The 22,279-nt window shown below is 42.3% G+C and overlaps 1 protein-coding gene across 1 annotated transcript in view; it reads right to left on the bottom strand.

Annotated features, from left to right (window-relative positions):
* Positions 1-22,279, bottom strand: part of sdk2a (sidekick cell adhesion molecule 2a) — a 48,471-nt gene that overhangs the window by 4,455 nt on the left and 21,737 nt on the right. Inside the window, exons 17-42 of the mRNA XM_030059042.1 lie at positions 18,971-19,086; positions 18,354-18,549; positions 18,152-18,250; positions 17,836-18,027; positions 17,446-17,567; positions 17,181-17,290; positions 16,547-16,697; positions 14,904-15,141; positions 14,688-14,803; positions 13,978-14,167; positions 13,535-13,633; positions 13,096-13,290; positions 12,805-13,006; positions 12,492-12,595; positions 11,622-11,692; positions 11,328-11,463; positions 9,327-9,383; positions 8,736-8,837; positions 8,462-8,577; positions 8,157-8,343; positions 6,287-6,424; positions 5,316-5,477; positions 5,060-5,185; positions 4,782-4,946; positions 4,048-4,188; positions 2,372-2,516 (exon numbers count right to left, since the gene is read on the bottom strand). Coding sequence (XP_029914902.1) covers positions 2,372-2,516; positions 4,048-4,188; positions 4,782-4,946; positions 5,060-5,185; positions 5,316-5,477; positions 6,287-6,424; positions 8,157-8,343; positions 8,462-8,577; positions 8,736-8,837; positions 9,327-9,383; positions 11,328-11,463; positions 11,622-11,692; positions 12,492-12,595; positions 12,805-13,006; positions 13,096-13,290; positions 13,535-13,633; positions 13,978-14,167; positions 14,688-14,803; positions 14,904-15,141; positions 16,547-16,697; positions 17,181-17,290; positions 17,446-17,567; positions 17,836-18,027; positions 18,152-18,250; positions 18,354-18,549; positions 18,971-19,086 — 3,676 coding nt within the window. The remainder of the gene's footprint in view (positions 1-2,371; positions 2,517-4,047; positions 4,189-4,781; positions 4,947-5,059; positions 5,186-5,315; positions 5,478-6,286; positions 6,425-8,156; positions 8,344-8,461; positions 8,578-8,735; positions 8,838-9,326; positions 9,384-11,327; positions 11,464-11,621; positions 11,693-12,491; positions 12,596-12,804; positions 13,007-13,095; positions 13,291-13,534; positions 13,634-13,977; positions 14,168-14,687; positions 14,804-14,903; positions 15,142-16,546; positions 16,698-17,180; positions 17,291-17,445; positions 17,568-17,835; positions 18,028-18,151; positions 18,251-18,353; positions 18,550-18,970; positions 19,087-22,279) is intronic.

The following is a 22,279-nucleotide window of genomic DNA, read 5'->3' as shown; positions in this document are numbered from 1 at the left end:
ATTTGCTGGACTTCTCGCTGAGAACACATTTTGGGAGAAATAATGATAATAATGATAATAAAAACCTCTGTTAGTTCTGTGACTGATACCCAACAATCTGATGATGAATGAAAGTCTGCAAAATCATTCTAAAAATGAAACACAAAGCCTCACATCCCAGTGGGGGTTCAGTGGGATGGACATGCACATGCTCAGTGCATACACCTGAAGACAGCTTAGTTCAGAGGAAGCGTGACATTTACACAGGATGGATTATTGCTGCATTCTGGGAAGTCACTGATACATAATATGGGGGCCCATAATTGGCCTTATTCTCTCACTCTTTTCCTCTGATCTTTGCAGAGTGCCTGTTTGGAGTATAGGCAGGGGGTCAGCTTTCTGCGAGTTCACCCAAATGATCATGAGATGCACACACGGGATCCTCCACAAGAATATATGAGCATCCTCATGACAGACTACATCGCACTGATTAAAGCTGAACGAATCTACAGACTCAGTTAGAAGATATAGACCTCATGCAGGATAACTGCACGGCCCTGAGCTCAGTGAGGTATTATAAACTTTTTTATGAGCTCAGGTCAAGTAAAAAGACCCCTAACGTCTCTTCCCCAGTCATTAAGTCTATAAAGTAACATAGGCAGAGACATCTGTTTAGATAGTTAGTCTTTTAAGCAGTTATGACTGCTGCTGTGCTCAAGGTCTGCTGCAGAGTCTTGAATTGGACTTTAGCAGAAAGCTAACCCTGGAGTACTATGTTCCCTCACTGAACTGAACTCATTTAAACACAGCATACAGCCACCAGTTTGCTTATTCAGATTCAGCAAGAGACTAAGGAAGTATAAATGACAATTTATATAAAAAAGAAAATAATGTAAGTAAATATTTAAGTGATTTGAAATAGAAAATTCCAGACGAAGGTGCAACAGACAAGCGTATAATGCTGTGATGTCAAGTATAACATTAAGCCAAGAAGCAGACAACCTTGACGACCTCTCAAGTAAAAAATATGCACCGAGGTTGATGCAGGAGCTAAATTACTAGGAATGCCAAGAACACGAAGCTTATAAGACACAACATCATGACGTCCATGAAAGGTTTGACACAAAAAAGGGACGTCTCCTCTAGGTTGAAGGGGATGACGTGAAATGGGACGGGCTGTGATAAAATATCTACTTAAAATTCAGAGGAGGGTAAGACAGGCATAAAAAGGATGGGGTCAGAGTGACATGATCGTGGGGGAGGGGTGATGGATTTCGCTACCCTTCACATTCCCAAATGCTGCCAGTGAGCTTTTAATTATTTAGCAGACTGTATTTTGCTCCCCCTGCCTCCTCCTTTTGCTTCATTCATCCCTCCCTCACCCTTTCTTACCCCATGGGAAACCCTCCCACTCGTACTCTTCAGTCCACACATCATTTGCAAGGAGTCTACTACTAGACTAAGCGCTTCAAAGGGAGGGAGCAACTCAATGCCCTTTGATCCCCTCCTTGGCTTCCCTGGTCAAGGATAAAACAGCATTCACTACCTCTACCCTTGCTGCAGTCCATCTACAGCAATGCACCATCAAGGATACACTAATGGGCAGACAGCAATACCAACCTCTATTTTCTGCTGCGACAGGAAGCAGGCTCTCAACCTCCATCCCCCTCTAAATAGTGCAAACATGAAGCCATCCAGCCACCCAGTGCATGACTAATCTCTCCACACAGGACATTCCCCTTGCTTTTCATACTGCAGGCTTTGTGAAATTCCTCTTATCTACTGTTTACCTAAACATTACCAAAGAGCCAGTCTGCCAAAGTCCTGATGGGTGGCAGGACATACTCCCTTACAGACACGGTTGTACTTCATATTGAGAATGCTCTCACAGTATTACACCAGAGAGACGCTCTGGGCGGAAGGCCAGAGGAAAATGGCCTGCTCTGACCCATAAGCACCCTTTGTTTAGGGCTGTGATGGACAGACAAAGAGCACATGCAGAAGCTCATGAATGCGAACTAGCTGGCATTGTATTGCCCTCTTATATAAATTGTTGCGACACATACACATAGAATATCAACAAGGGCAACGGATGGAGGCTGAAATTAGCAGCCGGACTCCTAGAGACATCATTTGTTCTCTCAAGACTGACAGACAACTCTGAGGGGGGATGGAGAAACAAACAACCGCACATTAAGTATTCCTGGCAGTATCACAAGTAACACACTCGATGGAGAAGGACGCTTGGAGGGTATTGAGTTAACATGTTTGAGAAGTGGCATAAAAAACTAATCTTTGCTTTCAGAAAACAAACACAGTGATCAAGCACCATCACTGATAGATAACAATATGCTGTATGATTAAGGGTATGTTTCTGGTGATGGTAACTGACCGGGTATAGATGCCATTTTTGCGGCAAAAGGAGTTTTTGACAGACAGGCGTCTGTTGTTGAGCTCCAGGGCCGGGAAGCGTCCCTCATCCAGACGCACCATCTCTCCATGGCTCAGAGGCAGTGCTGTGCAGTTGGAGTGGTTGCCTGGACAGAGTGGGAGGATGACAAAGTGTGGGCTGTTTAAAGAAGTCAGTAATTTGTGATTTGGATGAATCTTTAGTTTAGCAGTACACATTAACCTCAAGAATAAATTTTCAACTTTCTCATGCAACTGTGTAACAGATGTGAGTGAACAAACACTAAAAATTTACAAAAGATAAAACAAAGTTATACACTGACATTTTAGTGAACATGTGCTCTTTGTGTGCACTAATTAATTAAAAACCTTCAAACAAAAAGGGTGGATCATTTTCCTCCTTTGAGAATGGATACTGCACGAACACACACACACACACACACACACACACACACACACACACACACACACACACACACACACACACACACAAACACACAAACACAGAAAGAGACACTGAATGTGTGTCTCTCTTTCTGTGTGTAAAATGAGTGTGTAAAAGCTTGGGTATAGGCAGGGCCGGCCACAGATTCTAGTGACCCCTCTCCTCCCTGGCTCGTTGGTGTGATTTCACCCATGTTGGCCCCAGGGCCCCAGGGCTCCTGGACCCACTGTCCAGCACTGGCCCCAGGTAAAACAAACAGCTGCCAGTGGCTCAGATCAGCCTCATGGCTGGGAGAGTTGGGGGGCACTGGGGGCGGGTGGGTTGAGAGGGCCTAAGAAGCCCTCTTTGTGTCCCCAAACAAACAGAGGCCTTGTCTAGACTGGTCCAGCCAAGCCCTGTTCACTGACCCTGGGACCCTGGCACCATGTTAAATGCTGACGAAGCTGAAAAAGCTACTGGTGCAAGGTTACCGTCAGACTTGACCTAACCCCTCACCTTCTCCCCTATTTCCTTTTTCCCCTTCTCACCACTCGGTCCATCTTTACAAGGCAGTTTAATAAACTATCTCCTGTCAGCTACACCTTACTGCTGCATGACTAGACCACTTCTAGTCACTTGGCCCTAGATGACCTTTGTTTTGTCTCCTCCTACATGACCAGCATGTAAAGTATTAACAGATAACACTGATTGGCGTTCCATACCTTGCTTTAACACATTGATTTGAAGACAAATATTCCCTGATAAGCAGTAGTGATGTCACCTGGGATAATTCAGCATTCCAGCATGCTGGTGGTGTGGTTTAATGGGGTGAGGGCCACTAAAGATGTAGTTACATAATGACTCCAAGTCTGAGTAATGACTTCAGCACTACATCACCGCCAAGCCATTTATCCCAGTATTGATTCACATTGTAATTAAACATGAACAATAATGTTTACTAATCTGTCTGTTCCAGTTGTTTCACCTTATAGCTTTACTCTCATCCTTTACCTGTCACCCAAACAAAGTGAAGAAAGCTGGGTATTTTGTATGACTGCCCGAGTCTTAAGACTCCCATTTTACAAAATAGATTTCAGATGTGCAGTCATTAAAACACAATTCTCTGCAAAGCTGTCCAAGAGGAAGAAGAGTTCCAGTCAATAGCTTATGCTGCTGAAGCAGGGTGAAGAACTGAGACATCAGCAGAGAGTGGAGCAGCCAATAATGTTTCTTACCTGAGTCGGCCTTCTTGGTGTACTTTTTGCTCTGACCACGGATGATGAGGATGAAAACAAGGAGGAGGATGAAGATGAGGCCAACCAGAGCAATCACCACCAGGAACCACCACTCCTCATAGAATGGAGACACTTTCTGGGCTGAGCACATTACAGACATTACAGATACAAAACAATTTAATAACAAGAAGTAGCCACAACAAAATATGTTGGCTATATTTAAAGTCACATTGAAATGATGAATTACTTTTTCCATGCCAGAATATTCACCTATTTAACAATAAATGCCAAAAAACTGCCAAATATATATTTTTTTTAATTACATTTTTTAATAACAGTAACAATCCATCCCCATCTTCTATCGTCATTGGTGCCATCATGCTGAACCAGTGGGTCTGAATAAAACTTTCAACCAATAAACTCTTTTTAAACAGCCACACCCTACCCATTAAATAAAACTGCCTTTGTCTCGAGAGGGGGTTGTTTTCATTTCAGTTCAGTGGTTTGTCCACAGAGCGCCAATTTGGCCACAACTCGTGCTTTTTCTCTCCCTAACTAAACACCCATTGGTTCACACTTCTGAAAGATGCCTCTCTGTGTTATGTCCTGCATCAACAACCTGTTTCAACAGCAAATCTATCAAATTAAGGAACCAAAAGGCTCTCAAAGTGCCATTTCATTGTTGCAATTTAATATATCATTGCATTAACTTTTCATCTGAATGTATAATCAACCTGATATGGAAGGGGAGGGGGCACTGGGGGACCCGTAGCCATAGTCATTGACGCCAATGACGCGGAAGTCATAGGTAACCCCTTCTCTTAGCATGTCCAGGTTGAGTGTGTATGATGTCACTTCCTTAGGAATGTCTTTGATGAGGATATCCCACAGTCCCTCATCTAAAGAAAAAGTGAGAACATGTATTAACAATCACAAATATATTTCTAGATATCATATAGAGTGCACTGGTTAAGAGACTTGAACACCAGAACCGCTGGTGTGCTGTGCATACCAGAGGGCCTGGCTTCAATGACGTATCGTGTGATGGGTGCACGGCCTGGGTCACCACTGGTCCAGTGCAGGGTGAGGGCGGTGCCGTAACGAGAGATGAAGGGTTCCCCAGGAGGGCCAGGGGCTCCTTGGAAAAAGCGAAACAAGAGGGATGTTCAAAAAACTGGCATCCTAAGAGTGATGGTGGCACTCTGTCTAAGCGTTATAGTTTGAACACCAGATAGCAGTGATATTAACACAATGTTAGACAGCCCCACCTTCTCCAGGCCCGGTGGTGATGTTGGCCTCCACTTCGGGACCATAAGTGAGGGTTTTGGCCCGAATTCGGAAGTTATAGGTGACGCCATCTGCCAGGTCTTTAATCTTCATCCACAGGGGTGCGCTGCCCTTCACATCAACTGTCACTATCTTACTGACACCTGGAGTGCGAGGAGAGGAGTCTGTACAGGAAACACTAAGACTCTAGATGCTGCTTTTTGCAAGCGACAGGTTGGCACGCAAGCATTGAGGCACCGTCTCGCACTATAGCATTTGTAGCCAGATTTGTGCATATGAAAATGCACACAAAGGTAGATAAACAAATATACAGAAATAGATTCAGAAGAAAAGACAGATGGAAACACAGACTGGGAGACAAACACAAACTCCACATATGGCACAGATAATATTCACATCTTCCAACGTCTCCGCTGATTTCATGCTGTAATTCAATGCATCCCATAATGTATAAACAGACAAGCTCTATTATTTCAGCGGCTCTCCAGACGGAGAGATATGCAGAGTGATTGGAGCCTTCCTGTAACAAACAAACCAATATTCTCTGTCTTTGCTGTCTCTCCTCAGCGCTCTACTTGGTTTGCTCTGGGTCCATTAAGGGGGAAGCTGAGGGACCACAGCAGCCTCTACTCAGCATTCCACCTCTGCTCCCAATTATAGGACAATCTGGTCCAGGCAACCACACTTAGCCAGCTATCAGCCATGTTTCACTCAGTAAGAAAGGAAGTTCTGCAAAGCCCCACCAGAGCAAGCCAGCATACTTTATCAGCCATGCCTTATATGTTGCTACAGGGCCTTATACTCATCTGTAACAGATTAGCGCACAAGCTTAAGCAGAGCAAGTTAAAAAGAGCATGGCAACTAGGCTAGAGGTTGTAAATCACTGACTGAAAGCCAGCTGAGGAATGTCAAGGTATGAAGGAGCTGTTAGGCTGCAGGCAGAGTTTCTCACCATCCACTGGAGTGCAGGGCTCGTAAACCAGACGGTAGCCCTCAATGATGCCATTCGCATGCTTGGGCTCTCCCCAGGACACGTTGACCGACGTGGTGGTCAACTCGCTGAAGTGGATGAAGCTGGGAGCACTGGGGGCTTTGGGAGAAGGAGGGAGAAAAGAGAGCATAGATGATGGTTGTTTTTTTCACAGTTTCGAGACAATAGGATACATCGCATGTGGTTTGTCCTGGTTGTGGATCTGCCATCACTGACCACATTTAGATATGTGCTGTTTGCAAAATCAAAGTTAAAGTGTGAGAATTCTCTCATTAAGCCATAACTCTACCCTTAAGTAAGAATTCATACTATAGTTACTGCATATGACGTGCAGCAATATTGTTGGCATTTTTGAAAAGCTGTTTGGAAATGTATTTTACATAAGCAGCTGGGGTTTTCAAAACTGCAAAACTAATTAAGCATATTTTCAATATGTTAATGTGTTATAGCCACTGTTTTTTGTTTGTCACTTCTCTAGACTTTGCAGTGGATGACTTGTGGCAAAGTTATAGCAATACCATGGAAGGAAAATTATTATTTTGCATCGCTCATATTGTATAAGCAGAGGCAACGGATGTGTTCGTTCGATAAAAAGCTAGAAAAAGCAAGAATACAGATATGGATATGAATACAGAGTAATGAGGATGTTTTCCCTATACATGTGTGGAGGTTGAACTGTTCTCATAAACTGACTAAAAACAAAGAAAGTTTACTATTTGTATGTAAATCTTGTCAATATGAAATGCAATGTTCCACTGTGGGATAATGCAATAGAGATCAGATCAATACAAGAATAAAAAAGACCTATATGCTCATTTAAACAAATAAGCCACTGAAATTAAGCTCAGTGTAGACACAAAGCTGCACAAAATCACTGTGACCTTGAGCAAGAGCTGTGAGAATTCTGCCTGCTGACCCAACCCAGACCCAGCTTAGTGTCAGGACTTAGCCACAATTCTGCATAAAATTCACAAAAGCTTGTGTTGGCTCACTTCCCAGTACCCTGTGGTGCGGAGAGCCAAAATTCTTGCCTGTGTTTTTAAGTTTTCAGCACTTTGTACCCCTCGCCAATGTCACAGCCTTCAAGGGGGCGGAAAAGACAAGAGAAATTTATACTGTAAACCATTTTTGTGCTGAAACCGCAGAGGAGGGACTGTTGCTAGTTGGTGAACACAGACGTCTTTGTGCAGCCGTGGCCAAAAACTAATCTACATGTGTCGCCCTCACTCTGCAGTCATTCCTCCTCCGCTGTCATTGGGCTTCCGCCCCCATGGCTTACCCTGTAGGAGGGGCCAAGAGGACTCAGCGATCCCTTATAACATATCCCACAGTTTGACTCTGAACATGCTCTGTATGAATATGCCCTATTTCCTGGAGAATGGAAGTGGGGGTGGGCAGTATTGCTCTAATAGCTAAAGTACTTCAGTTGCACTTTGTATCCCTCTTTATGCTGTAACACAGAGACTCAAGATGAAAGAACTCATCATTTATGCTTTAGAAGGGATCTTTTGTGACTGAAGAGATGACTAACCCTGGGATATTATGCTTCACAAGCACTTGAGAACAGCGAACAAGGTGGAGTGTATAAGAATACAATAATGAGAAGGAGTCTATGTTTGGGTGAGAGAGAGAAAAAGGGAGACAAGACAGACAAAAGAGAGGCAGAGAGGCATCGAGAGGGTGCAAGAAAGTAAGACAAAGACAGAGATGCTACATGGTGTCACTGAGGTCATATGTAATATAGGGCTCCTCACTGTAAACAAACAACTAGTGGCCCATCAAATCATTACTGTAATATATACCTATCCACATGTACAGTGTCATACCTCACCTGCTTGTTGAGTGCGCCCTCTGGTGGGCAGGGAACGAGGACCGTCCCCTGCAGCATTGAAAGCTGCCACACTGATCATGTATGTCGTGTAGCCTGTCAGGTTTTTTAGCTTCACCCCAAGCTCCGGCAGGAAGAGAGTGCGCAAACGCTCTGTCTCATTCTGCAGCTGGAACTCCCAGAAATAAATCTAAGAAAACAGAAAAAAGGAAGCCATGGTGCTGAATCATAACGACGTAAAAATGGACAATGAATAATGATATGGTCAGGCTGCTTTGTGGTAAAACAAAATGGACAGTGACTGGCACCTTGTAACCCTGGATGTCCCCATTCTGTGCATCTGGAGGAGGTGGGTCCCATGTGACATCAAGCTGTGTTGCTGTTGAGGACTGGATGACCACGTTTTGGGGTGGGGCTGTGGGGACTGAAGAATGGCAGAGCAGACTATACATAATAATGCTGCCACTTTTCACATATTTCAAATAACTTATTGAAAAACCCATATGGTGCCTGTTCAAAGCAAAATGTCAAAAAAGCCATCTGAAAGGTATCTGAGCACAAGCGGTGAGACAAGAAACATACCCGCCTCTCCAACGAAAACTTCCTGTGGAGCACTGCTAGGACCCTCCCCTACGGCATTGTACACACTGAGACGGATCTCATAGCGCTTGTGTTTGCTTAAGTCTGCAGGGAGAGAACCCATAGTCATATTATAATAGAACAGTTAGGATAAAACAACAAAAAGAAGTCAGCCCAGACAGCTGGGTATAAAACAACAAAAAAGAAGTCCGCACAGGGAGACACAGTCACAGCAATGTCATAGGCAAGACAGCATCACAATTTGAACAAAAACACAGACGGATGGGCTTATAAGGCAGGCTGATAAAAAGATGAGCCTGTTGTAGGGACACAGGTTTGTCAGTGATTTAAAAAAGAGAAAACACTGAAATAATGATAGGCCAGCTTAGAAAGACCAACACCAAACACACATCATAAGAAATCAACACAAGGGCCTTAGCAGATGCAGTTGAGTGGGCTGATGACATGGTTTTTGCATGCAGTCATTTTTTTATACAAATGGCATGTTTTGTGGAAACCAAATGAAACAGATGAGAAAACAAACAGATGGAGTGCAGTAAAAGAGAGACACATAAGGAGAAGCAGAGCACTTACTATCCAATTCGTATTGTGTGAGTGAGGATTCACTCAAATTCCTGACGCTGTAAGGAGCTGGGGTTTGGATTCAGCACAGGGCAAGGTTGGACAAATGACAGTGTTTTATAGGATCAGGGAAGGAGTTGGAAGTACAGAAAGAGGAAATAAATGACAGAAGAAGAATTAATATTCTCTCAGCAGTGTAATTTGCATAAAACACACTGCAAGCCTTAGGCATGACACTGGTAGCATCAAAGCAAGCTCAGAAATGAAAAAAAGAGGTGTGTATACACACACATATATATATATATACACACATATATATATACCCCTCCTATTCTGTTCATTTTGGGCTAACACTCATGAGGTTCCCGGTCACATGTGACCGGGAACATTGTATTTGATTATAAATCCACTATGATACATATTATCACCTAATGTTGTGTTAGATCTTTTTATCAACTTCTGCTCTTGTGAAAATGACAAGTTTTGAACTTCTATTTGCTATGTATGTGCTGTAGGCCTAATTTACCTGAGATCATACCATTCGTTTTTTAGGGAAAAAAACATTATATAGATATTATTTTGACTTTAACAAATACTCTAATGAAACATATTGTAGTATTTATCACAGAGTACTTCATTTCAATGTTTTCCAAGGACACTGTTTTGAAAACATTTCAATTTTCTAAATAGTGGCAAAAAAATAGCATCTTTTGTGTTCCCGTCAGCATTGACCACTATGATTTAGCTAGTCATCCTCATGACATTTTCACATGGAAGCTGACCGTTCCTCTCAGGTGGGGATGAGGTCCAGGAAAAATGACCATTTTTGGACCGAAAGGTGACCACAACTTCAGCTGGGTCTTCTTCCTGACACCTGACACCTGACAGGTGTCAGGTGACAGGTGACAGGTGACAGGTGTTGGCAGTTCCCATGGTAGGTTCCCGTGAGGGTTGCTATGGAAGCCAAAAAGGGGCAAAGTTGTGTGTGTCTGTGTGTGTCTGTGTCCATATGTGTGTGTGTGTGTGTGTGTGTGTTTGTGTGTGTGTGTGTGTGTGTGTGTGTGTGTGTGTGTGTGTGCCTGCTCAAAGACACCTACATGTTGGGGTGTGGGAAAGAAGTCTGAGAAATACTTTCCCGAGGGGGTTGCCATGGAAGCCAGAAAGGGGTATAAGGTGTGTGTGTGTGTGTGTGTGTGTGTGTGTGTGTGTGTGTGTGTGTCTGTGTGTGTGTGTGTGTATGTGTGTGCCTGCTCAAAGACACCTACATGTTGGGGTGTGGGAAAGAAGTCTGAGAGATACTTTCCCGTGGGGGTTGCCATGGAAGCCAGAAAGGGTTATAAGGTGTGTGTGTGTGTGTGTGTGTGTGTGTGTGTGTGTGTGTGCCTGCTCAAAGACACCTACATGTTGGGGTGTGGGAAAGAAGTCAGAGAGATACTTTCCTGTGGGGGTTGCCATGGAAGCCAGAAAGGGGTATAAGGTGTGTGTGTGTGTGTGTGTGTGTGTGTTCACACACATCTGTGTCTGCTCAAAGACACCTGCATGTTGTGGGAAAGGAGTGTGGGAATGTGTTTAACTCTATTTTATACACTAATTGTAGTCTTACCCATTCATTTCTAATGACCGGTCATTTGTGACCGGGAACACGATGGGTGTATACAAGTTAAATAAAACATTCAAAAATTAATAAAAATTCTCCAAATTTATTTTATGTGTTAAGATGCCATGTGTGAACAAAGTCATGGAACCTCATGACAAACAGATGAAATTAACTGCATTTTTTGGAGAGAAAATTTGTACACCGGTCAGATTTGACCGCGAACACGACAGGAGGGATACACATGCACATACACACACACATATATATACATATGTGTGTGTGTGTGTGTGTGTGTGTGTGTGTGTGTGTGTGACTAGAAATATAAACACTTTTATGTTTCTAAGTAATAGGATACAAGATTGTATTGGATAACATAAGAAGTAGTGGATAAGTAAGAGGTGAGAGGATCCACTCACCAGTGAGTTCGGCCCAGTTGGCTGATGGACTGTTGACTGTACGGACGGTGAAACTACGCAGCCGGTCGTAGTGTAACTCCCGGTACCTGACCCTGAACCCTAGTAGTACTCCATTGATCTGGTCCTCAGAAGGAGGCTGAGATGAGAACAGAATCTTCTTAATGCCAAAGATTTTATAATCTCTCCTACTTCCTGACAATTATTAGTTAGTCCTTCAGGTCCATGAGCCACAAATCAATCAAACTCATATTCAGGAAATGCAGCACCAAGTAATATAACACTACAGCAGCTTACCTGCCAACGAACCAGTACAGATGTGGTGGTGTGTGGTGTGACAGACAGAATTGTGGGGGCTTTGTCTGGGGCTGGGAACGAGAAACAATAGAAAGCAAGGGATTGTGATATTAACAAACCAACATTGCTGAAGGTAGTCATACATAATTCAAACAGCGTGTTGGTGAACTGCTTGAGAGTAAACACACACATACAGTATTGATTTAAACTATGTCCTATGGAAATGCAAAGTCAAGATTTGAGTATGAGGTCATGTACATACAATTATAAAAGCCGTTTTTTGCAGTCGCACTTCATCACTGCTTGATAAATATAATGGATTACAAGTGTCGTTCTGTTTGTAGCAGGAATCCATGACATCGCAGCAGAATATGACTCTGTTCTATGACTCTGTTGCCCCCGGTATGCACATCATCACGTTGAAATACACAGGCATGGCCCGACATCATTATAAATCAGTAGTTCAAATACATTCATCATGTCTTCCATTTAACTAAAAAACGTTTTTGGTCCTTTTAATCAGACATGGGATGTTTATTTACCTCGACAGTTTCGGAGGTCAAATCACTCTTCTCTGACAATGTCACACTAACCTCGCGAAAACTGCCATCTACAGTGCATACAGTAGTTTACTGTAGCGGGTGGCAGAGGGCAGACTGGAAATGGGCGGCTCGCCCCGGGGTATTGTTATTATTTTTAATAAATGCACTTTAAATACGGGAAATTTACGGGAAAATACTTATACGGGAGGGGGCCGGGAAAGGAGGGTAAAATACGGGAAAATCCCGGCCAAAACGGGATACTTGACAGGTATGTTCTAAATGGTGACATGCTGGGATCATGTTTGTCTACACCATTTCATGTTCTTACCATCCTGTAGTGTTGTGATGGCCTCACTCTCCTCACTGTACTCACTGTCCCCGATGTCATTGGTGGCTTTAACTCGGAACTGGTAAGAAGTGAAGGGCTTTAGCCTATAAGCAGAAAAAAACTTACTGTGCAATGTGACTTTTCTCTCATTGAAACATGGATAACATGTACTCATGTCTCTATTACTCCCTCTCTATTTTCTACCTGTCAGAATAAATGAAAACAGTGCAGTGAGAGGGGTGGACTGCCTGCTCTACTAACTTATTTACAGAAACATGAATGACAGCTATAATGGAATGTATTTTTTGTTTACCTGTCCACTATGTATGAGTTGGCCTCATGGTTGACTGATGCAGAGTGGACAGTCCAATTGTTATCTGGTAGTTCTCTGTATTGGACTGTGTAATAGCGGACTGGGGATAGGCCATCGCTGCCTGGTTCCCATGACAACAACACTCTGCGAGCTTGAACCTCCTCCTGAGGCACTATGGGACGGCTAGTGGGCTGAGGTCGTGCTGAAGGGCACACATGGTCACTTTCAGGCATAATACTATGTGATGAATAATTTAACAAATATATTACAGATGTGATATTTTCCACTTACCTCTCTTTTCTGTTGTGACCACCAGTGCCTCTGCAGCCTCTCCCCAACCCTTTCGAGTCTGGGCAGTGAGGCGGAATACATAAACCATTTCTGGTTTCAGTCCAGTCGCTGTGTATTGTCGCGCACTGGGGCTCAGCACATCAACGGTGGCAGCATTGCTATTGGAAGAGTTCCGTCGGTATGTGATCTGATAGGCTGAGAAGACAAGCTTATGTCAATATGGATGTCGCTACATGTGTATGGAAGGACAGGCAAACACAACAAGCTGTTGCCAGCTGCACTACAAAGTTAAACAACACTATGCAGACAAAAATCATGAATGGCATATGCCTCGTAATCTTGGAAAGCCTAAAATTGTGGCTAGACTGAAAGTGAAGTGAGATCATGTGGCTCAAGATGTGCAAGGTGATAAATGGTGGCGTCTCCATTGTAATCTCACCCAGGATAATGCCATTAGGCTGGGCAGGAGGTTGCCAGATCAGCCTGACTGAGGTGGTCCTGACTTCTGGGAACAGGATGCCAACTGGGGGTCCTGGCACTATAAACACACACATAAAATAACAAAAATGTGAAATCAGTAAGAGTGGTGTCTGATAAGGACTAGATCAACATACAGTGCATCACAATCAGTATTGAGACTGCTGAAAAAACATACAATTGGGGTGAGGTAAATCCACCTGTTTTTAGTTGTTTCAGTAATTTTCTAGAAACATGTGACGATACCTTCATACTAGGCACAATAAGGCAGATCAATCCACTAATATCATGTTCAAAAATCTTGATCAGAAATTCTTCAAACAAGGTGATTTTAAAGCAAATGACCAGATTCACTAAGATGTATGTCTTTACAGCACAGAAGGTTTGCATGTCTTTCCAGTTTACCATCATCCAGGGTTCGCTCCAGGATGGATGGGGAGCTGCTCCTGCCGTCTCCTATACGTGTGAAGGCCAGGACCTGGATTTCATATAGGACGTATTTGCCCAGGCCACTCAGCTGGACACTGTGGCTGGTGTTGCCCTCTACTGTCCAGAACTTGGGAGCTGTGTCTGCGTCCTTCTCCTTGTACACTACCTAAAAGACACAAACAGTAGAATATTCTGAGATTCTGTACAGTTGGAGGACTGAAGTCGTAAATATCAGCCAGATGTTCAGTACTATCACCAGCTATGCCAGTGTGGCTGCAATGGATCTTAATCCATGAATGTATTTACTCCATGTTTACTCTAGCCATATGGTATGTAACTGTAGATATGGTCTGCTCCATATCTAACTCCTTCCATCCTGCCAGTCCCATCAGATGGTTCATCATTTCTGAGTAGCTGGACTTTGTTTAAACCCACAGAGCTTAATTTCAAATTTGAGAGGAGCTCCGAAGGTTTCCAGAGATACCAAACATGTTCTGCTGAATTATAGAGAAATGTATAGGAGGTGATGCACAAGACATTTCAGTATTTTATAGTTGATGTAATAAAATAATAGTGGCTTGGGTTTGGATATTTAAGGGAAAAAGGTCCTGTTATGTTATTACAATTCTCAGTGATGCTTGAAGGATCCTTGAAGGTCCTTGTCAAATATGCAGCAAGCTGCTGACCTTGTACCCCAGAATGAGTCCGTTGCGGTCGGTCTCTGGGACCTCTCCCCAGCGGACCAGGATGCTGCTGGAGGTGGTGGCAAAGGCAGACACATTGGTGGGACCGCTGGAAGGCACTGCAGCAGAAGGCAAAGGACAGAGGTTAGAATACTACCAGCTGTGACTTTGTGTGTGTTATTAGCATGTGCATGCATATATATTAAGCGCCTTTCTCACCAGACTCCCTTGTCCTGCCATGGACTGGTTGACTCCAGGGCCCAGAGCCAATGCCATTTATGGCCTGAACTCTGACTTCATACTCAGTCCACTCCTCCAAGTCCTCAATGGTGAACTCCCTCTCCAGTCGGTCCATGATGACATGAGAAAGAACCCCTCCATTTGACCCGCTTCTGGAGTATTGCACCCTGTAGCCCACCAGTTCTGGGTTCCCATTATATTCCCATTCTGGAAGAGGCTGAGAGGATTGAACACATTTTTTTTTCTCTCCGTTTGAGCAAGATCATTATAAGTGGCATCATAATTGAGTACATAATTAAGCAATAAGCAATTAGAAACCATGATCTACAGCAATTTCAGAACAGCTTCTGCACTGTAAGAAGTGTTGTCAGGCACAGTAAGAAGCAATGAGTGAAACAATAATGCCAAAACAGAGACTAAACCCTCTTAGCATTTAGCAATCTGTCAAGTGGCTTGTTGCTTTATAAAATAGTGGTTATACACTGTTGTATTCAGATGAAGAATATTTGATGAATACTTCATGTTTAATCAATAACAGCTAAATCATAATTAAATGTTCATCTTCCACCAGAGAAATATAATACTAAACAGCGACTAAACAGCATGTTTCCCAAGCAGCACAGAAGTATGGCTTTGAGTACTGACTGTTATGTTGTTACGTAGGTGTGCATTCAGGGTTTGCAACCTCTATGAAAAATGACTCAGCCAATCAGCATTGAAGACTAGATATATCTGTTATATAAATATCTAATAGTGACATATCAACATAAATGAGCATGAAAGCAAACTATATATAATATATAGTATGCAGATGCTTATAGTGCCAGCCAAGAGGGTGCCATGACATAATTTAAATATGCTGAGGTTAAGTGATGCCCTAACCATGCACAAACACATGGTTAGGGCCTTGGGTTAGGTGAGCCACTGATTTTCACAGTGAGGCTGCACAGCTGACATCCTTTCTATTGCTCCAGGTGACAAGCATGCTTTTAATCCTGCAGGTCCTGCATCACAAGATAAGGTTTTGGAAGATGCTGTATGAATATCTTAAGAATGTCCCTCAGTGCCTTCTCTCTCTGTTCTTAATGGCAACGGGCAGATGCACTGAAGAATACAGTGGCAAGACACTGACGCACAAAAGCACTTGATCAAGGACAGATTTCATGTGGCTTTTCAAACATCTCATCTTTTGATATAAAAATTATTTTTAATCTAAAAATATTTCACTGGGCAAATATGGAATAGCCTAAATCATATCAGATTTTATTAAGCTTATCACATTATTTTTTTTATCCTATAAATGTCCCAAGGGCATTTTTCCAATTCAATATTTGTGCGCTTTTATCCTAACCAAAATTGAATTTAAGGTGCATGGTATTTACAGGCAATGCCTCAGAACAAAGACATGACAAATCTAAGAAATGTCACCAACACAATTTTCCACCATACTAGTAGAAGGACAAAGAAGCCAAGGTTTTCACAGAATCCATATGCAGACAATGTTTATAATCTTTAGAGCACAGACAGCTCAGCAGTGTATATCTCAATATATCCACATCTAACTCCAACATCTTTTTACAAACTGAAGCAAGCCCAACGTGCACTGAGCCAGGACCACGTACCACCCATCGAAGCCACAGACTGGTCTCACTGGCTGTGCGCAAGGTGACATTGGCGGGGGAGATGTCGGGTGGGGCCTGCAGGGTCTGGATCTTTCTGGAGGGCTGACTGGGCAGACTGGTGCCCACGATGTTCACCTGACGCATACGGAACCTAAGAGGGAGGAAACCAGATGATGGTAGATGAATCATCTCAATGTAGATGGTTAATTATGATACACTAGTGATATGGGAAAATGTTTAGATTCTATTCTTGATAAGATTACATTAGATGAGATGAAACAACAATGATTCACATGGGGAAACTGGGTCACTGCAGCAGCAAAGAATAGGACTGGATATAGTTATGAATAGAGAGTGAGAGAGAACAAATAACAGTATACCATATTATAGATGATACAATACGTGTTTAAATAAAGATACAGGATCTTTACTTTAGCAGATGTTGGCATTTTACAGATACATGTCATAATATGTACAGCATATGCGTGGGGTGTGCAAGATTTTGGCTTGCCACAATGATGGATGTAAAGAGCAGATGTAATAGATGAGCACTGCTAATTGTTTATATGTTTACAGAACATAGAAAAATTATGTGGGGGAACATGTATGCAGAAATAAGTCTATTCCAGCAAACCTGTAGAAGGTATAGGGGTTCAAGTCCACAACCTCTAATGATCTAGCATCAGGCTCATTAGCCAGCTGATGGACCATCAGCCACTCCTCATTGTCTCCTATTATACCAATCTGAAATACACACAGAGAAAGGGGTCATGTCAACTGCTCAACAAATTAGCTGGTATTACAAAAATTGTGCATTTGTACCATCATTAAGCTGTCATACAGTTTAGCCAAAATCAGACAGTTTCCGCTAAAGGGGAAATAAATATGAAGTCTTTTACCTGAGCCTCCACCTGCCAAAGGGAGATGGAAGTCTTGCCATCATAACCAGGTTTAAACTGCAGAGTGACTGAGCGAGGGCCAATGTTGGAGATGGCTATGTTGGTCGGAGGACCTGGCATCTCTGTAAGAGAATGGAGGAAAACACATGTAGAGTATCACTGTCTCGCTGCTTTGAGAAATGTTTAGTAAAGAATGTGCTGAGTCACGGCCAGTGAAACGACCCTAGCAAGATCTACTGCCAAGCTGTAGCCCTCATGGCAGGTACAAGGTCTCTTAAATGAAAACAAGTACAGAAACTGAGATAATAAGTGAGTAACGGAGGTTCAGGGGGTCCAATAGGTTACCCTTCTAAGTTAGAGAATAGGAGGTCTTTATGTATAAGCACTGACCTGGTGGGACACCAGAGGAGATAGTGGAAGAGGAGAGCTGGCCTTGGCCCTTGGAGGTCATGCCTGCCACCTGGATGGTGTAAGTGGTGAGGGCAGTGAGCCCCGTCACCCTGTACTCCTGGGTCACGTTGGGCAAATAATGGGTCACCCGAGTGTTGGTCCTGTTGAACTCCTCCCAGGAGATGCGATAGCCTGGAAGAGAGGGAGGAGGGTGTTATCAAGATGGTACAACACTGATTGCATTTTATGCAGTGTCTTATAAATGGGAAGAAGTTGAATGAAGGTGTAATCTTACACATCTATCTTTAATGGTTACCTGTGAGGATACCATTCTTCTCTTGTGGCTCTTTCCAGCTGACTTTCAGTGAGGTGTCCAAGATCTGAGTGAAACTAAGGTGTCCCACAGCACCGGGAGCTGATCGTAACAAAGCAAGCAGTAAATAAATAGTGAAATAGTGTGAAATGCAGAAAGAACAATTATGTGGATTGCTTCATTCATTCTCAGCAGTGACACTTACTATCCTCATGGGTACGTATCCGCTGAGGTGGGCTGCGTGGCCCCTCTCCTGGAGTGGTGAAACACAGTACTGAAGTATAATACTCGGTGAACTTTTTCAGCCCGGTGACGTAGCCCACATGAACACTGTCCTGGAAGTTAGGACGCACGGTTACCATGGCCACCTCTTCCTCGTGGTTGGGGGGCCATGCCAACAGCTGAAAAAAATGCGATGGTAAATGCGGCATTTCATATATAAATAGCATTGACCTTTTGTCCACTTGTAACTGAGGCTCTTATTCAGAGCCACTGCTACACTTTCAGTGACTGCAACAGAATACGATTCAATTCCAAGCAACAAATACCGAATGCTGAAGTCAGAGTCTTGATGGCTGTACATGATTTCTATGACCATTGAGCCACTATATAAAAGTAAGTTCAAGGTAAAGAAGTGATGTGTTACTCTTTATTAAGGGAAATTAAAAATATTACATCAATTCAATTTATGACCTCTGTAGAGAGAATTATCCTATTTGTGCAAGCAAAAGTGAATCTGATGCTTGGAACGAGATTGACAATAGCATGCTCTTCTGTCTCTGACCACTAGAGCGCACTAGCAGACAGTAAGGGGCTGCTCACCTTGTATCCTTGGTTGATCCCATTGATAAACTGAGGGCTTGGGGCACTCCAAGTAAAACGCACTGTGGTGGAGTTGACAGCCTCAGCTTGTACATTTCCTGGTGGCACAGTGGGCACTGATCCAACCGAGGGAGAAAATTAGAGTGAGGGAGACAGAGAAAGAGTTAGATAGGAGTTGGAGAGGAGTAAAATTGGAAAATGTATAGCAGGCACTTTCAGACCAGCCTCGTTTAGAGCGTGAGAATCAGACTGAAGCATTTTCACTTTGGCTCATTTGGGGAGGTAAGAACATGCCAATCAAACTGGGTGTGAGAGTGTTTGCCTCAGGCTGCTTCCAGGTGAACCCTGGAGCAGTTTGTTTGAAGTGAGCATGCCATCCTGATGTAATACAGGAAAACAGTCAGTGAGCCACACACTTAATAAAGCTGATTGGCTGTTATTGGTCAACATATTCCTATGCAATCCTTACAGACTTGTGGAAACAGACAATTAATTGTGAACAGAGAACAGTACCAAATAACCCAAATGCCTTGTTCTCTGTCATTATTCACTGACAATGACTTGGATGATGAAATTATTATTTATTTTTTGCAAGGTCTGTGAAATGGAAATAAAAAGGTCTTGTTTGCCATATCTGCCTGGATTCAGTGTTGTTTATTAAACAGACAATCTGCAAAACCATATGGCTTTCTTTACAAAGTGGTGTATGTTTGTTGAAGTGCAAATGTCTCTTGTGGAACCGAGCCAAAAGCACTCATAAACTGGTGCAGACTAACAACCTCATCTCTGATTTGGACCTGGCTGGTGACTGACTGACTGAATGATTGATTGATTCACTGACTGAATGACTGAATGGCCAAATGAGTGACTCACTGATTGATTTATTGACTGACTGATTGATGGACTGATTTTCAGCGCATACACTCCAGACAGAATGCAAAAAAATTATAATTTCTGCCGAAGAAACACATTCCTTTAACAAACTGTACCATGATACACAGTATGCTGCTACTTCATGAGCATTAAAAAGGTAGTGTGTCACATAGAACACAAAGTTAGTGTGTCACACTTCTCAACTCTTTCATTATCACTTAATAAAACCAGCACAAATAGAAGCCATTTCACTATACAGTAACACATTCACACATACACACTTCTCACGTAACTGAAAATGAAATGCACTTGAGACAATAATAACAAATGAAATCACATTTTCAGGCATATTTCTCCTTTCACACATAGAATGCAGTGCATCTATCCTGGTGCTGCTTTACAAAGGGCAATGAGAAAGAAAGCGATCAAGCATTGTGAACACAGCAGAGAAACAATATTATAAGCAATGATTGTCAAGAGAAACAAAAATAACTAGGAGCAGCACTGCCAGAGCTTACATGTTCAATACAATTACAGTATCAGTCAAGACAGAGCGAGAAAGGAATGTACGTGCATGTGTGCGCCATTGTGTATGCGTGTGTGCGTGTGTGTGTGTGTGTGTGTGTGTGTGTGTGTGTGTATATGCGACTGGGTATGGAGAGACTGAGAGGATTATTAATGGAGAGTTGGGGTTGTAATGCAGAACCTGGTTGGAGAAAGCATATAAAATGTTGTGCTACTAAACAATGCCAAGCATGATGCCATCAAGCTTTGGTAGCATCATGTCAAGCATCATATCAAGCATTTACGAGTCCAATATATAGCCCATATTAAACATTATACAAACCTGAAAATGTACCAGCCTCCCAACAACTAAAATATTTGTAAACTCCTGGACAGACAGTACCAGTATGCTACTCTAATGGCCACCAAGCAATAAAATACAGAAAAAATATGCCGAGTGCTTTTAATTGGAAGACTACATTAAAAGTACATGTTTTCAACTGCCATTTAAAATGCCCAGGGAGTCGAGCATTCTGATATCTCTGGGAAGGGTGTTACACATTTCAGGAGCATAATAGGTGAAACAGCACTCCAGATTTTATTATATGTGCCCTTGGGAATATCTAGTAAGTCGAAGTGCAAAGGATTTCAATTCAGGGAGTGGGATTTAACATGACAGGGATTCTAAGATATATGAGCGTCTTAAGCCATTCAGAGCTGTATACAACTTAAAGAATTTAAAATAATATCTGGAAGCCTGTGCTGTGTAGCGAAAACAGGTGTAACATGCTCTTTCTTTCTTTTCTTTTCTTTCTTGCATTTGTTGAAAGCCGAACTGCATGCATTCTGAGTGACTTGCAATCTATGAACTGTCTTTTTTATATACATTATTATACTTTTGATAAATATTTGCTGGTTATTGCTTCATGAATGCAAAGATTTGTTTTTTATATTTTATATTATTTCATATCATCATTCTGTTGATCAGGGTAGATAAGCAATTTTAAGACATCACTGCTCCAGTAACTGGTGATGGGCATATATCATTATTTTTTTACATTTGATAGACAAAATGAATATGTGTAAAATTTGTGGACTGAATTCAGATGCAGCCATGCCATTAAACAGTCAACAATTAGGTCTGTTGACTTTAATATTGAAATAATGATGGTAACATTGGATGTTTAAGTCCAACATGTTGCATTGCAGAAATATAAGATTGTTGAAGCAGTCCTTGATTTCATTTTTTGACTGTTTTTTTTTTTTTTTTTTTTTTTTTTTTTTTCCTGAAAGCCTGAAACAGATGTGCGCAAATTTTTCAGCCAAAAGGTATGGCATGAGTTTGAGACTCATGATGACATGGTGGTAATTTATGTGCAGAGCCATTTAGAGAGGCCAACCAGCTCTCCAGGCACTCAGTGTTCTATTGAGTTGAATGTTGTGCGCAGAATATAAACTTAGTGATCATAATAACTTGATTTTCTGAAGCACTTTTCGAAAACAAAGTTACAAACTGCTTCACAGAATAGCAGAGAAGAAAAAAAAACATTAGACAACAACCAAAGCTAAAAACAGCAGTTAATCAATAAACAGAAAATGAAGTAACACCGAACAAGAAGATGATAGTGATCATCAGTCAAAACATAAAATCTAAGTAAAAAGAAATTCATAAAGTGCGGGTGCTTTTGGGGATGATTTAAAAGAAGACACTGAAGTAACCAGGCTGATGTCCTGAGGCAGCTGCTGGTGCTCATACTGAGAAAGCCTGATCTTTGTTTTGAGCCTGGATTTTGAAATAACTAACCGCACCCTGCCTGAGGATCTAACACTGCAGTTTGCCTTGTCAGGGATTAAAAGGTCAGAGACGAGGTGCGAGTCCAACATGAGCTTTTTAAGGTGATCAGTAATATCTTAAATTTAATTATAAAACTC

This window comes from Myripristis murdjan, chromosome 8, assembly GCF_902150065.1.
Source record: "Myripristis murdjan chromosome 8, fMyrMur1.1, whole genome shotgun sequence".
Taxonomy (NCBI): domain Eukaryota; kingdom Metazoa; phylum Chordata; class Actinopteri; order Holocentriformes; family Holocentridae; genus Myripristis; species Myripristis murdjan.
The sequence above is the reverse complement of the archived record's forward strand: the minus strand, read 5'-3'. Positions and strand labels throughout refer to the sequence as shown.